The sequence below is a fragment of the Leucoraja erinacea genome, chromosome 7 (assembly GCF_028641065.1).
Source record: "Leucoraja erinacea ecotype New England chromosome 7, Leri_hhj_1, whole genome shotgun sequence".
NCBI classification, from domain to species: Eukaryota; Metazoa; Chordata; class Chondrichthyes; order Rajiformes; family Rajidae; genus Leucoraja; species Leucoraja erinaceus.
The window spans coordinates 39,683,908-39,697,904 of NC_073383.1; the positions used below are offsets into that span (position 1 = coordinate 39,683,908).

Genomic DNA, 13,997 nt, shown 5'->3' on the forward strand with positions numbered 1-13,997 from the left:
ACATTTAAAACCCTTTGGCCACACTGACCACCAGTCACCCATTATGTTAATCCTGCTTTATCCTCCACCTGTTCTCATCAACTGTCCCACCCACCCCACAGACACTACATTCACCTACACGCCAGAGGCAATGTGCAATGGTTAATCGCCCTACCAACTCACCGTCCTTTCAGATGTGAGGGAAATGGAGAAAACCCACGTGGTCACAGAAAGAAGATGCAGTACCTGAGCCTAGGATTGAACCCAGGTCTCTGGTGCTATGAGGCAATGGCTTTAACAGCTGCACTACTCTACCAGATGGCTTCGGGGGAGTGGGATGTGAGATTCAACCTTTCACCGTAGCTACGTAACTTGAGTATTCTCACGATCTTTACGTTACCTTGCCTCTAATTTTGAGGTTGTGCCCCTTGTTCTGACTTCCCCCACCATAGTAAATAGCTTACATTTACCCTTAATCTCTGGACCTGAGGGAAAACAAGACTGGTCATTGTGATCAGCTCTTGGTAGCCTCACCCCCCGCTCCCGCCCCCTCCCTCCACCCCACTCTCGAGGGAAGTGACAGTGCGAGGTGAGAATTGAGTGTAAGGTTAAGAGCCCAGAAATTACTGTTTTGACAAGTGATTTGCACATTCTTACAACATTCTTCCATATTTCCCTTTTAGCAAAAGTTAACTAAATGGATTTAAAGCTGAGTTAAAAAAAAGGAGGTGGGATTTCGTAAAAATGCGTTAAACATCATCCGCAGGGAATGTCAAGAGTAAATTCCAGGCAACTGTAAATGATCGAACAGCTCTTATGTTGGAATTAGGGGCTGCAGAATTAATGAGAGTGTCAGCTCTCCTGTGGTGTTTTAATCAGCTCTTTCTCCATCCTAATGTAAGCCCCTTTCAGATCGAATGCTGCAGTCTGACATTTGAATCTAAAGCTTTAATTAACTCTGCTCTGCTATTCCGTCATAAAACCTGCTGTTTTAAAAAAAATAATCATGTTGCACACTTCTATCTATCTAGTTCCATGCCAGCTGTGGTCCAATTCAGCTGTACGTAACACACACTTGGTGGACACTAAAATAGGCCAAAAGCTGCCCACTCTGGGATCTGCAACATGTCAGTGTTAGAGGATCGGTGGTGCTGCCCTTCAGATGACGGTGTTGCGGTTCAACCAGAGTTCTGGATTTCTGAGTCAGAGATGGATTCAAATCCCACCATGGTAGCCGTGTACACAATATAATTACGCCAATCAGAGAATGAAGCTAATCATAATTCTGACCATAAAACTACTGGATTTATATAAAAATCCATGCATTTCACCTGTGAGAAAGGAGATCTATCCTTCCCTGGTCTGGCCTATGTGGAACTGCAGACACACTGATGTAGGGTACTCTTAACTGCTTCCTCAGTTCAGGGGGGATTAAAGATGGTCAAAAAATGTTAGCATTTCCAACAATGTCCACTCTATTCAATAAATACTTGCTCCTGTTCTTGGCAAGACATGTTAAGACCACCTGAAGAAAAGTAACCTGTTCAGGTTGATCAGCTAACCCAGCAATGCCAAAGAATGAACCACCTCCTGGCTATAGCATCAGTGTGTGGATAGGTTGTACAAGGTGAACATGAAGAAGCAGAACAGCTTCTTCCCCACTGCTATCCAACACCTGAACCAGAGAATTCAGAAGGTTTCTGACCCAAAATATCACCTATTTCTTGTCTCCAGAGATGCTGCCTGACCCGCTGAGTTACTCCAGCATTTGGTGTCTATCTGAACCAATTACCTCGTTCACATCCTGTTCCTGGAGCTGCTGTGACCTTCTCATATTCTTAACTCGATACCTCATTCTGTTATTCCATAACTATAGTTTAATATTCTTTTGCACCAGTAAGATTTTGCACTACAACGTTGCACCTCTCTGCTGCTTTGTTCTCATCATTGTATCTATTGTTGTATTAATGTATGTTTGCTGTGAACTTCAGATAAACAAGTTTCATTGCATCTGGTGTATGTCAATAAACTCATCTGAGACATGGGACATCCTGAGATAACAGAAGGTACCAAATTAATGCACAATGCCATTTCCTACCAGTTTACCCTATTTATCCCAACATTCCCATCAACTCCCACATATTTCATCACTTACCACTTACTGCATCATTGGAGCAGGTTGCAATGGCCAAATAACCTACCAACCCTCATGTCTTTGAGATGTGGATGGAAACGGGAGCACCCACATGGGAAACCCACACAGTCACTGGCAGAACATGCAAACTCCATGCAGACAGCGTCTGAGATCAGGAATTAACCCAGGTCTCTGGTGCTATGAGGCAACGGCTCTACCATCTGTGCCACCATGGCCTATTGATGTCAGTTTGAAATATTAGGAAACTCTCAAGCGAAATGTCAAGTTTTATCTTGACCACAGCAGCAGCTTAGAAATGCCAGCAGTCAAGTCTGACTACCAGAGATGGGACATGGTTTCACTGCTGAAAAGAGATATGAGAAGGGAACCTGTAACTTGATGTATGGTATTTAAGCCGAATTGGCTGGTTGACCACAGATGCCGGTTGACTTGCTAAGTTCCTCCAGCTGATTGTTTGTTGCTGAAACTTCCAATTTACTTCTGCCTAGATGTTCCATGTAGACCACGCAGTCCTGACCCTCATCCTTCTGCACAAGAAAGAAAGATGGAGGAAATGGTGCTTGGACAATATTCTGATTAGGGACCCCCAGGATTGGCTCTTAACATGGAGGATGATCCCATAAGGCAAGATTGGTGGACAGTTGACAATTGCTGGATATGTATGAGATAAGAAAGTGAAAAATAGAAAGGCATTTACTATGAACATTAAGTGTCGCAATTGCAAGAAGCATTCTGCTGGAGGAAATCCGTGCGTCAAGCAGCATCTGTGGGGGCAAAGGAATAGTCAACGTTTCGGGACAAAGTCATTGTATGAGGGCTGAGAGGGGAAATAGCCAGTCTAAAATGGAGATGGAGAGTGGTGAGACAGGAGCCAGAGGGAATTGGCGCACTAAGGAGTCGTGAAGGGTGACAGGCAGATGGGGCCTTGTAGAAGAGGGGGTTGGGTGTAGTTGGGAGACAAAAGCAGGTGGATGATGGATGATGACCAAAAAAGTAGGAAGACTCATTTCTCCTTTTCTCTGTCTGCCTCCATCCATCATTTATCTGCCTCTGTTTCCCAACTCCACCTCTCCCCAACCACTACCTGCCTTGACCTACACATTACCCCTCCCCTATCCATTAACCACGTCTGGCCCCTGCCTCACCCCCTTCCCCTCTCACCTCTTTACACCAACTATCCCTTCTCTCCACTGACAGTCCTCATGCATGGTTTCGACCTGAAATATTGACCTCCAGCAGGTTGTTTGTTGCTCCAGATTCCCGCATCTGCAATATCTTGTGTTTGCATTTTACCAAACGAATGCAATAGCAGAGATATTTACAGGTATTGTGTATCTTAACATAGAAACATAGAAAATAGGTGCAGGAGTAGGCCATTCGGCCCTTCCAGCCTGCACCGCCATTCAATATGATCATGGCTGATCATCCAACTCAGTATCCTGTACCTGCTTTCTCTCCATACCCCCTGATCCCTTTAGCCACAAGGGCTATCTTAATGTCATCTTAAGAGTAGAATCTCTTTAGAAAACCAGGTATCAAATTTTAAGTAATTTGTCATTGTAAAGCTGGCATACTCATTCTTTAAGCACCAAATAATTTTCAATGTTTAAGCATTTGGACGTTTACTGCACATTCAAGTGCTTTCCCATTGCTTTGAACGTTGATCCCTTAAAGCACTCCCCCAACCCACACTGGGATCACCTTTGCACTGTAAACTAATTGATGGGGATTGATTGCTCCACTGGTGAATGATTGTTGTCTTTCTCAGCAACCACCATGAACATTTGGAAGGGTGTATTTTTTTCCACTGAGCATGTGCCGCATGTTGCAGAATATCAATGGGGTGCAATTAAGAAATCTTGTCTATTGTACAAACGTGGCCTGGGATTCTGGCAAAAGTGGAAATATTGTGTGATGTAAATCTCTTTAGGGTTTGTTGGAACAGATCATGTTGAATTCCCTATCGCAGCTGAGAGCCCACCATTCCCCAATGGAGTTTTCTGACATTACACGAGCACTATGTCACCTGGGCTATGACATCATCACAATGACATCATAGAACAGGGGCAATGGCATAAAATAGGATACTGTCCTTGTGAACTAAAACAGGCATTGGGGTGCATTAATTTGAGTGAATGTTTAAGTTTCAGGAGACTTGATATACCATGCAAATGCATGGGCCAATGCATGCAAACACAGCAGCAATCCCTCTCACAAGCAGTCACGACTGTTTAAACACAGATTCGATTTTAAATCTCTTATAGGAGAATCAACCACAATATCTAACTCTTAAAGTAAGGATGCCCAAAGTGTACCGTGACTTCTGATTTGCCTGAATCGCTGCGTGCAGCACTAATTTAGTGAATTAAACATGCATCAGGATCAGTTGCAAGGGAGGTGCACTCAACAAAAAGTAAAAGAGGTCAGGGCATTAGAAGATGAAAGATCTTATATTTCTATAGTACCTGTCTCATCCTCAGAACATCCCAAGTCACTTTACAGTCATATTATATTGTTTTATAATATAGCCATGGCCAAAATATAGGAACAGTGCATTGCAGGATGTCATGGACCGAGGTGTGATGAAGCCCTGGTTCAGAAATGTTGTTGAGGGCTGAATGTTGGTCAGGACATTGGGAAGAACCAAAAACTCTGATGGTAGATGTTCCACACCCCTCCATGACAGCAGACACTAGTTTAGTGTTAACATTTCATTGAATAAAGTCACTTTACTGACAACGCAGCACTTCCTCAGCACCTTCCACACCTGGAAACATCAATACACTGTACTCTGAAGTCTCAAGGGCCAGGATCAAACCCACAACCTCCTGACTCAGAAGTAAAGAGTGCTACTGTGCAGCCACAGCTATCAGGCAGGTGAGGTTGAATTTGCACAAATATCTCCCTTATCTAATGCTGATGATTCTGTGGCAATCACATGATGAGTTAAAGTATGGAGAATATGAATAAATGTGATATTTGGATTAAGACCGTTTTAGAAAGCACATTCGAGAGTGAAGGATCATCCACTTACTGTGAGTAGTGATTGATTGCCAGGCAGAATCATTAACGGCCTTTTGTCAATGGATGGCAATGTCACACTGCTCGCTGCAGACTAAAATTACAGACAAAATGCGGAGCTGCAAGCGTTTTAAATTCTTTGCTTTTCCTCTCCCCTGGAGTATATGATTACCATTAGCACAGAGCAAACTCCTCTTCTGGTTAATCGCTGGCAAAATCCTGTTTCAATCAAGCCTTTCCCAAGACCATCTTCACGTTGACATTTACTTCTTGTCAAAACTGAGTCAGAGTGACATCATCATCTGGTGACAAAAGGCTGGGGAACTGTATTGCCAAGGCACGAAATGGGTGCACTTTGCAAGCAGCGAAAATAACTAGCTGTGCCTGTATGCATACATGTGTGTTCTGTCTGCCTACAGGTGCATTTATGTCTGTGTGTGTCAGTGATGTGCCTGTGGTATGATGTGTTGCTTTGTGTGTCAATGGATGCGTATATCTGCTTATATGTGTGTGCATCTGTGTGTCTGTCAGTGATGCCTGCGTGTGTGTCTGTATACAGATATATGATTGTGCAGAGGAACCTAGGAGTACAAATATAGACCCCCATGATACTAGCGTCACAGATATTAAGGGAGATGAAGAAGGGATTTGGCATGTTGACCTTCATCAGTCCGGGCACTACGTACAGGAGTTGCGGTTGTACGAGATGTTGGTACGGCCGCACTTGGGACCATCATGTCCGGTCTTTGTTACCCTGCTATAGGAATGACATCATTAAGCTGGAAAGAGTGTGAAGAAGTTATACAAAAATGTTGCCAGGGGTCGTGAGCCTGAGTTGTAGGGAGAGGTTGGGCAGGCTAGGACTTTATTCCTTGGAGCTTAAGAGACTGAGGGATGGACGAGTTGGAGCCTGTTTTCATGCTGCACTACACTACAATTCTATACTGTTGCAAATAAATAAAAGATCTAAACCTGTCCTTAGAGATTAACCTTTCCGTTCTGGCACCAGTCTAATGAATCTTTGCTGCAATCACTCCAAATTCCCTATACCCTTATTCTAACCCAGAGCCAGATCCAGACACTTGACTCCAGAATAGGTTTACCAGAGCTCTGAACAACTGCAGAAAACCTTCCACCCCACCCTCCATTACATATTTAAATCTGTCGCATTTCCTGCACTAGTGCCTGGTGGGGCGGTTTGAGGAAGAACATCAGTTTGTTGATTAGCATACAGGTCATCCCCAGGTTACAGACACCAGACTTACAGACAGTTTGTACATATGATCGGGCATTTGGGAGACCAGAGGGATGGCAGGGCATGGATTTATGGCTGTTCAGGGGCTGAGGGCATCTTCTACCTGGGGGAAATGGGACATTTCTATGCGCTTTCCCCCCTCACACCGAGCCACAACAATCCGGGCCTGGGTTGAGCCGCGCAGAACTGAGAGGCTGAGCAGACTCGTTCGCTCACTCACTGAGTGTCCTGTGCCTGTTTGCTCTCCCATCCCAGCTTGGGCAGCACAGTGGTGCAGCGGTAGAGTTGCTACCTTACAGCGCCAGAGACCCGGGTTGGATCCTGACTATAGGTGCTGTCTGTGCAGAGTTTGTACATTCTCCCTGTGACCGCTTGCATTTTCTTCAGGTTCTCTGGTTTCATCTCACATTTCAAAGACATACAGGTTTGTAAATTAATTGGCTTTTGTAAATTGTAAATTGTAAATTGTCCCTAGTGTGTAGAATAGTGGTAGTATATGGGGTGATCGCTGGTCGGCATGGACTCGGTAAGTTGAATGGCATGTTTACACGCTGCATCTCTAAAGTCTAAAGTTGTTTCTGTGTTCCTCTCTCACACACAGTTTTATTTCATTTCCAAGTGTTTGGATTATGAATGGTTTTCAGGAATGGAACCCCGTTCTACCCTAGGGGCTGCTTGTACTGTGCTGTGTGCAGTGCACCCTGCAGACAATGGATTGGCCTAAGCAGAATAACTCATTCTCCTTTCCAAACTGTGTGAGGAGACGGCAGGGAGTTCCCCAGTCCACCTGGGCTGCATTCAAACAATCTCTCACAGGTGACAGATCTGTCTGCTGGCCTGACCTGTCATATTTTTCTGATGTGAAGGAGTTAAATAAATAGCTTTCCTCAGCCTGTCAAACTCCGGACTCTTGCAAATGCTTAGTTCCCTTTGTATGGCAGCTGTGGGAATATTGGGGAATTTTCTTCCCCACCTCTTTGACCAAGTTCTCATCAAACTGTCAAAGCATCTGGTCGTCAAGGTTTCTTTGATAATACTCCTGCGTAACTCATAACATTTTTCCCTGTCAAAGGCACAGTGTAAGTGTATGTTTATGAACACATGGAGCCAGCAGTTAATGTTCCTCACTAACTGCCCCTGAGGAAGATGCTGTTTTTGACAGGAATTGAGACAAAAACTCTTGCAGGGAACGAGTAACACTGAGAGAGACATGGTCATTATAATCTGGTTTGTTGCTGGTGTTAGATTGGAGGTCAGATTGAAGTGGCACTGTGGCTATGTGACACAGCTGGTGGGGCTGCTGCCTCCCAGGGTCAGAGACCTGGGATCAATCCTGATCTCAGGTACGATCCATGTGTGGTTTGGATGTTCACCCCTCACTTGGCTGGGTTTCATCTGGAGGTTCCAGTTCCCCCTTTCATCCCAAAGATGTGCAGGATGGTAGGCTAACTGCCTGCTGTGAACTGGGCCTAGGATGTGGATGAGTAATTGATTCCAGGAATTTGTGTAGAATAAAATGAGATCAGTGTAAGTGGGGGGATGATTGTCAGTACGGACATGGTGGACCGAAGGACCTGTTTACAATTTGTTTAACTTCATGAAGAAGGCTTTTATTGCTTTCTGCTTCACACTGATGCACAAACGGCTGCTGGAATTTTTGTAGGGTCGATGGATACCCCATGGCTCAACTTTGACACAGAAATCGAATGGTAGGACAGGCATGGCCGAAGAGGGAATGGGCTTTCTTGTTTCGACTGGGGTAGCCTGTGTTGTTCTCCAGAGTGTCTGGGTGAAAATATACCCAATGGAGTTTAATTTGTCGAAGTGTGAGGGGATACACTTGTAAGAGGAATCAAATGGAGGGAAACTGCAGATGAGTGAAGAACAGAGGCATCTAAATGTTTAAGTTTAAATTTTAAATTTAAGAGATACAGCGTGGAAACAGGCCCTTTGGCACACCAAGTCCACGCCGACCAACGATCCCCGTACACTAGCACTATCCCACACACTAGGGATGATTTACAATTTTTACCAAAGCCAATTAATCTACAAACTTGGGACGTCTTTGGAATATGGGAGGAAACTGGAGGATCCGGGGAAAACCCACGCGGCCATGGGGAGAATGTACAAACTCAGTATAGTCAGTATCCGTAGTAAGGTCTCTGGTCTTGTAAGGCAACAACTCTACCACTGCGCCACCGTGCCGCTCTCTAATGCATGTTCTAATGCATGAATCGCAAAGTCCAACCAGCAGCTGAAAAGGCAGACTGCATTTCAGCCTTTACTTTGAAAGGGCTGGAGTTTAAGATTAGGGATATTTTGTTGTGGTTATCCAGGGAGATGGCAAAGTCACACTTGGACTACTGCGCATAATTTTAGTCCTCAATCCTAAATAAGGATATAGTGGTATTGGAGGCAATCCAAGGGCGATTCACCAAGTTTGGTTAATTCCTGAGATGTGAGGGTTATCCTATCAAGAGAGGTTAGACTGTTTGGGTCTATATTCTTTGTAGTTAAAAGAAACCAATGAAGATTTACCTTATTCACACATTTAAGTTCTCAAGGGCGATGAATTGGGTAGATATTGAAATGTTTTCACTAATATACGAGTCATCAACAAAGAGATATGGTTACAAAATAAGAGACTGGTCATTTAAAACTGATAAGTATAGACATTTCCTCTCTCAGAATTTTCTCTGGAATTCTGTGCCCCTGAGAGTGGTGGAGGGAAGGTGGAAATAGACATTTATTTGAAAGATTGAGGTTATAGGGGACCAGCACAGAGGAAGAGTTGAGGCCAGCCAAGGTTAGTTATGATCACATTGAATGGTAGGGCAGGCTTAAGGGACCTGGTTTCTTAGGCCTGCTCCTGTTTTCTTGCATTTTTGTATTTCCTGTTGTTGGACGAGATCAGGTCGGGGAGAGTTCCCCCCCCCGCCGCGGGTACCATGTAATCCCGTGCTACCTGCTCCATGGTCGGATAGACGGCGACTAAACCGTCTCCTCCACCTGGTTTGCCAGGTGAGGAGGGAGCTGTGGACCCCCAGCAGGACCAAAAACAAGACCTGTCAAAGGGCGGATGAGCTTGTAGCGAGCCAACAGCCATCCACACTTCAGTAGAAGTTGTGATCACTGTCGTACATAGCATTGTAAGGCACCATGTTTTCAACGATGATGATGATGATGTTGTTGGGGCAATGAAGGTTGGATGGAAATTTAGACAAACTTAAACTGATTTAAATGGAGAGAGGGAAGCTGCTCCCATTAGGAAATGGTTTGCAGACCAGCAGACACAAATTTACAACCTGGGGCAAGGGATATGAGGCAGGTGGAGCTGTGAAGGAAAGTTATTTCCGTGGTCTGTGCTATAGAATTTATGACTCTAATTTTATGATTCTTGAGGCCTACAACTGTTTGTACTGACCTACATTTGAAACTGGGTTTTTTAATCCGATGAAACCATGATATCATATTACAGGTGGACTTCAGCAGCTCCTACAAAAGCTAACACATGAAGCTGCATTCAAGTCAAGTCTGAAGAAGGGTCCCGACCCGAAAAGTCACTCATCCATGTTCTCGCGGGTTGCTGCCAGACCCACCGAGTTATTCCAGCACTTTGCGCCTTTTTTTGTAAACCAGCATCTGCAATTCCTTGTTTCTACAAGCTGTCTTACTTCCTGTTCTGAGTTTGTTCTGGAAGGCAGGGGTACTTCGGGCAGGTGTGTTCCTTTGCCTTCTCAACATTGCACAATTCAGCCTGACTACGTCTTTCAAAGACGTGCCTTTCAAAACAATCAAGCACAAGAGTGATCTCCTTTCAAACATCTGAAGCATTCTTTTAAACATTTGCAGCAATTAAATGTGAATTACTATCCCCTCCAAGCAAAACCCAAGTCAGGTCATCATGTTAATCATACTTCCTGGCTGGAGACTGGAATTTGTCCAACCCCTGCCAGCCACGAGCTTGAGGTTTTCTATTTTCCTCCAGCAAAGGTACCATTCAGCCCATCGGGCCTGTGTGCTCCCATCAGTCCCATTCCCTTAGTTATTTCCCTGACCCAGTCTCTCTCATGCAAACCAACTACCCACTGATTCTCCCACCAGCCCCCTACACTAGGGGAAATTCACAGCAGCCAATTAACCTTTGGGAAGTGGGAGGGAGCCCGAGTACAGGGGAAATCCAGGCAGAAACAGGGAGAACATGCAAACTCCACACAGACAACACCCGAGGTAAGAACATTTGTGTCTTATGCTTTATCTACCAGCAGCCCTCCGTTTTTAGACAAATTTGACAATGTCTTCAATGGATAGGCTTGGATTGTTTGTTCTGGAGCATAAGAGGCTGAGACTAAAACTAGAGGACAAAGGTTTAAGCTGCATAGGGATATATTTAAAGGAGATCTGAGGGGCACATTTTTCACACAGAAGGGGATGGATATTTGGAACGAGATGCCAAAGGAGGTGTTAGGGGCAGGTACACTTACAGCATTTAAAGACATTTGGACAGGTACATGGATAGGAAATGTTTAAAGGGATATGGACCAAACAGGAAAGATGGGCATCTCGAAGGGCCTATCTCCATGCTATATGACTATTAACTCAGTGTTCCATTATCAAATTGTAAGGCAGGTTACCTCAATTGTTTGAATAAGCTAAAGTTGCAATTGTGCAGCAGGAGGTTGGACAATGAACACATTTGTCCAGTCAGAATTCAACAATAAGCAGCACAGATCAAGACAAACTTTTCAGTTCCTTTAAACATGAAGATTTTCAGAGGCTGAATTGTCCAGGTATTAATGGGAGATGAATGTCAAAATACATGATTCCCACAACGGGAGAGAGAATAATCAGAACCAGGCATGGTTAGAAAACAATTGGATGCACAAAGATGTATGCAAGTTTGCACGCAACATATTTTTGTAATCTATGGGAGTTAGATACAAGCTTTTGATCAGATATGAACAGGCCTTTAGTACAATGTCCCAATCTGCATCATATCCCGCACTCCCTGAATAAGCATCGTGAATTGCTTTGGAGTGTAGGTAAAACCAATCTCATGAAAAACAGCTAGTTTTTGCCTGACTAGTTACCCAGCGATGATGGTGTTGGATGAAGGGATGGAGGGAACAAAAGAGCACAACAGATAAAACAGTTTTATCAATTCCTAATGTTAGAAAGTTAGAAGAGGTAGTTTATAAAGGCTTGTGAAAAATTAAGACAGAGATAATGAATATCGACAATCATGGAACCCAGCATGTATTGCCTAGAATTACCCCGCATTAAAGCAACCACTTTGCCCCATTGTCATTAAATAAAATTTCAGCCTGTCCCTACAACAAAATGACCTCAGTGGGAACTGTGATGCACTTCCTTGCTTTCTTAAAAAATACTTTTTCATAGATTATGATGGCTGGTTCTTTTCCACCCAAGATTACAGAAGTCTTCACAAAGCCATTCCTTCCCAGAGAAACACAGAAGGGTTGTCCTTCCAGTCTGCCTTGCATGCTACTTGTGGAGATCTTGCATAACCAGTTCTCTCGGAAGAAAGGGAAAATGTACACGATATTTCAGATCGTCACTTTCTTTCTTTTCTATTTATAATCCACAAGCGCGATGTTGAGTAGAGAGAGAAAAAAAGTAGCGGTGTTCCCATGGCGATTGCAGTGGAGAGTGCAAGTAGAGCTGGCAATATGATTAACCTTTCTCGGTTTGTTTTTTGTTTAATTTTAATGGGTACTCACTCCTAGCAGTGTGTTCTCTCAGTTTGAACTGTAATCTTCCTTTCCCACTTTTATAGTGAGCCTAGGCTCCACACCCGTAACACAGCCGTTGGGGAAATGGACGTTTACCGAGTGAAGGCTCTTCTTGGCTGCAAATCCATAGCGTTGGCGGTACAGCACCATGCTCAGAGAGAAACAGAGCAGCACTATCAGAGCACCTCCTCCTGCCATAATGTAATACCATAAATTGGGTATGGGTTGTGCTGACACGGACTCCACCGTGGGTTCACTCCCCGCAGGGCTCCCCCCTGGTGGAGAGACACAAAATAGCACTGGGACTAATCTCATTTGACTGACAAGAGCATGCTCAGCGGCCTGGTGCATCATGGGAGTATGCCGTCACCAATCATGGCGTCCTTGCCAAGGTGGAATGGGAAGGATGGAGATTTGGAATTAAGTTTCCATTCTTTGGTGGCCACCTGACTCTAAATGCAGCAGGTCGCGCTTGCGTGGGTCGCGAAGTGTTACCCAGCTCATCTGATCGCTCAAAATGGCTGCCCTTCAGCTGGGCAGAGTTCCAGGGTGATGGCGGTAGTGGGCCTGGGAATCTCCCAGAATCCACCGCAACCACAGCAGGCAGTGAGGCCAAGCAATACCCCATGATGCACAATGGCTTCACTTCTGTTGTTTCTGTGCAATGTGATCGATGACATTATAAAAGCACATCCTCAAGCACGGCCACAAATAATAAAGCAATCAGAAAACACTCTGAGATTAAATTTACCGTGGTAGGCCAATCAATCAGAGCCTTAAGTACAGAAACAACGCTATGCTGCACACAGTGAGTGTACAAACACTTGGTGTACTTTGCTGAATCTCCTCCCTCTGCTACTTTTCACAGGGAGCTAATCTTTTTTTTTTAATAAATAGATTAACTGCTCATGTAGAGATGGAGCGAGGAGGAAAATTTCAGATAAATTCATCAAGTGCTCGGCCCACAGAGTAATTTGAGAGCATTCCTTTTTTGTCAGTTCCAGATTACTTTCCACTTTTGCAACTTTATGTCAAGCCTAAACAGGCCAAGGAAAAAGCTTTTGGACATGGAGAAACAGCCCTTACATTTGCTCATGCATTTCCGTGTGGTTAAATATCTCCAACTGGCCATTGTCTGAGAGTTACAAGTATCTAGCAACCTCAGTAAGAATATAACACACTCACCTGTTGGTGTCTCACTAGTGGGGATTCCAGGAAAGGCACTGATGGGCTCTGTGAATAAAGTATAATAACAGTTAACCTTCTGGGTACCCTGCGATACTTTGCTACAGAACTATGAGGCCAAATGACCAAGAGATTAACACAGGTAGGAGACATGTTTATGTCCAGGAATGGCATAATGGGGCAACTGGTAGAGACCTGGATAGATTGCCAGAGACTCGTAGTCAATCCTGACCCTGGGTGCTGCCTGTGTGGAGCTTGCAGGTTCACCTTGTGACAACGTGGGTTTTCTCCTCTCACCTCTATCACCCTCCAGCAGCTGTCTCCATGGTGACTCTTCCCTCTACCTACCTGGCTTCATTAGCCTATTTTTTTATTATTTAATTTTCTTCCATCTATCATCCGCCTGCATATTTCTCCCGACCCACATCCTCCCCCTCCCCTTCTTGGCTCTGTTGGCCCATCATCCTTCACCAGTGCTTTGTTTACCAATCACCTCCGCCTCTTGTTCCACCACTCCCACGATCCTCTTTGCACCAGCTGTCTCCCCTCTCCACTCTTAGTTCTGATGCAGGATTCTTTCCCCTCACAGATGCAGTTCGACCCGGTGGGCTCCTCCAGTATACAGCTTGTTGCTCAAGGTTTCAGCGCC

At 44.6% G+C, this 13,997-nt stretch overlaps 1 protein-coding gene across 2 annotated transcripts in view; it reads right to left on the bottom strand.

Annotated features, from left to right (window-relative positions):
• The window catches only part of LOC129698908 (neuropilin-2-like), a 90,724-nt gene that overhangs the window by 6,304 nt on the left and 70,423 nt on the right, over positions 1-13,997 (bottom strand). The window contains exons 15-16 of one of the 2 annotated variants that reach the window (XM_055638336.1): positions 13,349-13,396; positions 526-12,438 (exon numbers count right to left, since the gene is read on the bottom strand). In XM_055638336.1, coding sequence (XP_055494311.1) covers positions 12,170-12,438; positions 13,349-13,396 — 317 coding nt within the window. In that variant the 3' untranslated portion in view covers positions 526-12,169. Of the gene's footprint in view, positions 1-525; positions 12,439-13,348; positions 13,397-13,997 lie in introns of those variants that run through there. The other variant, XM_055638335.1, reaches the window with a different exon arrangement.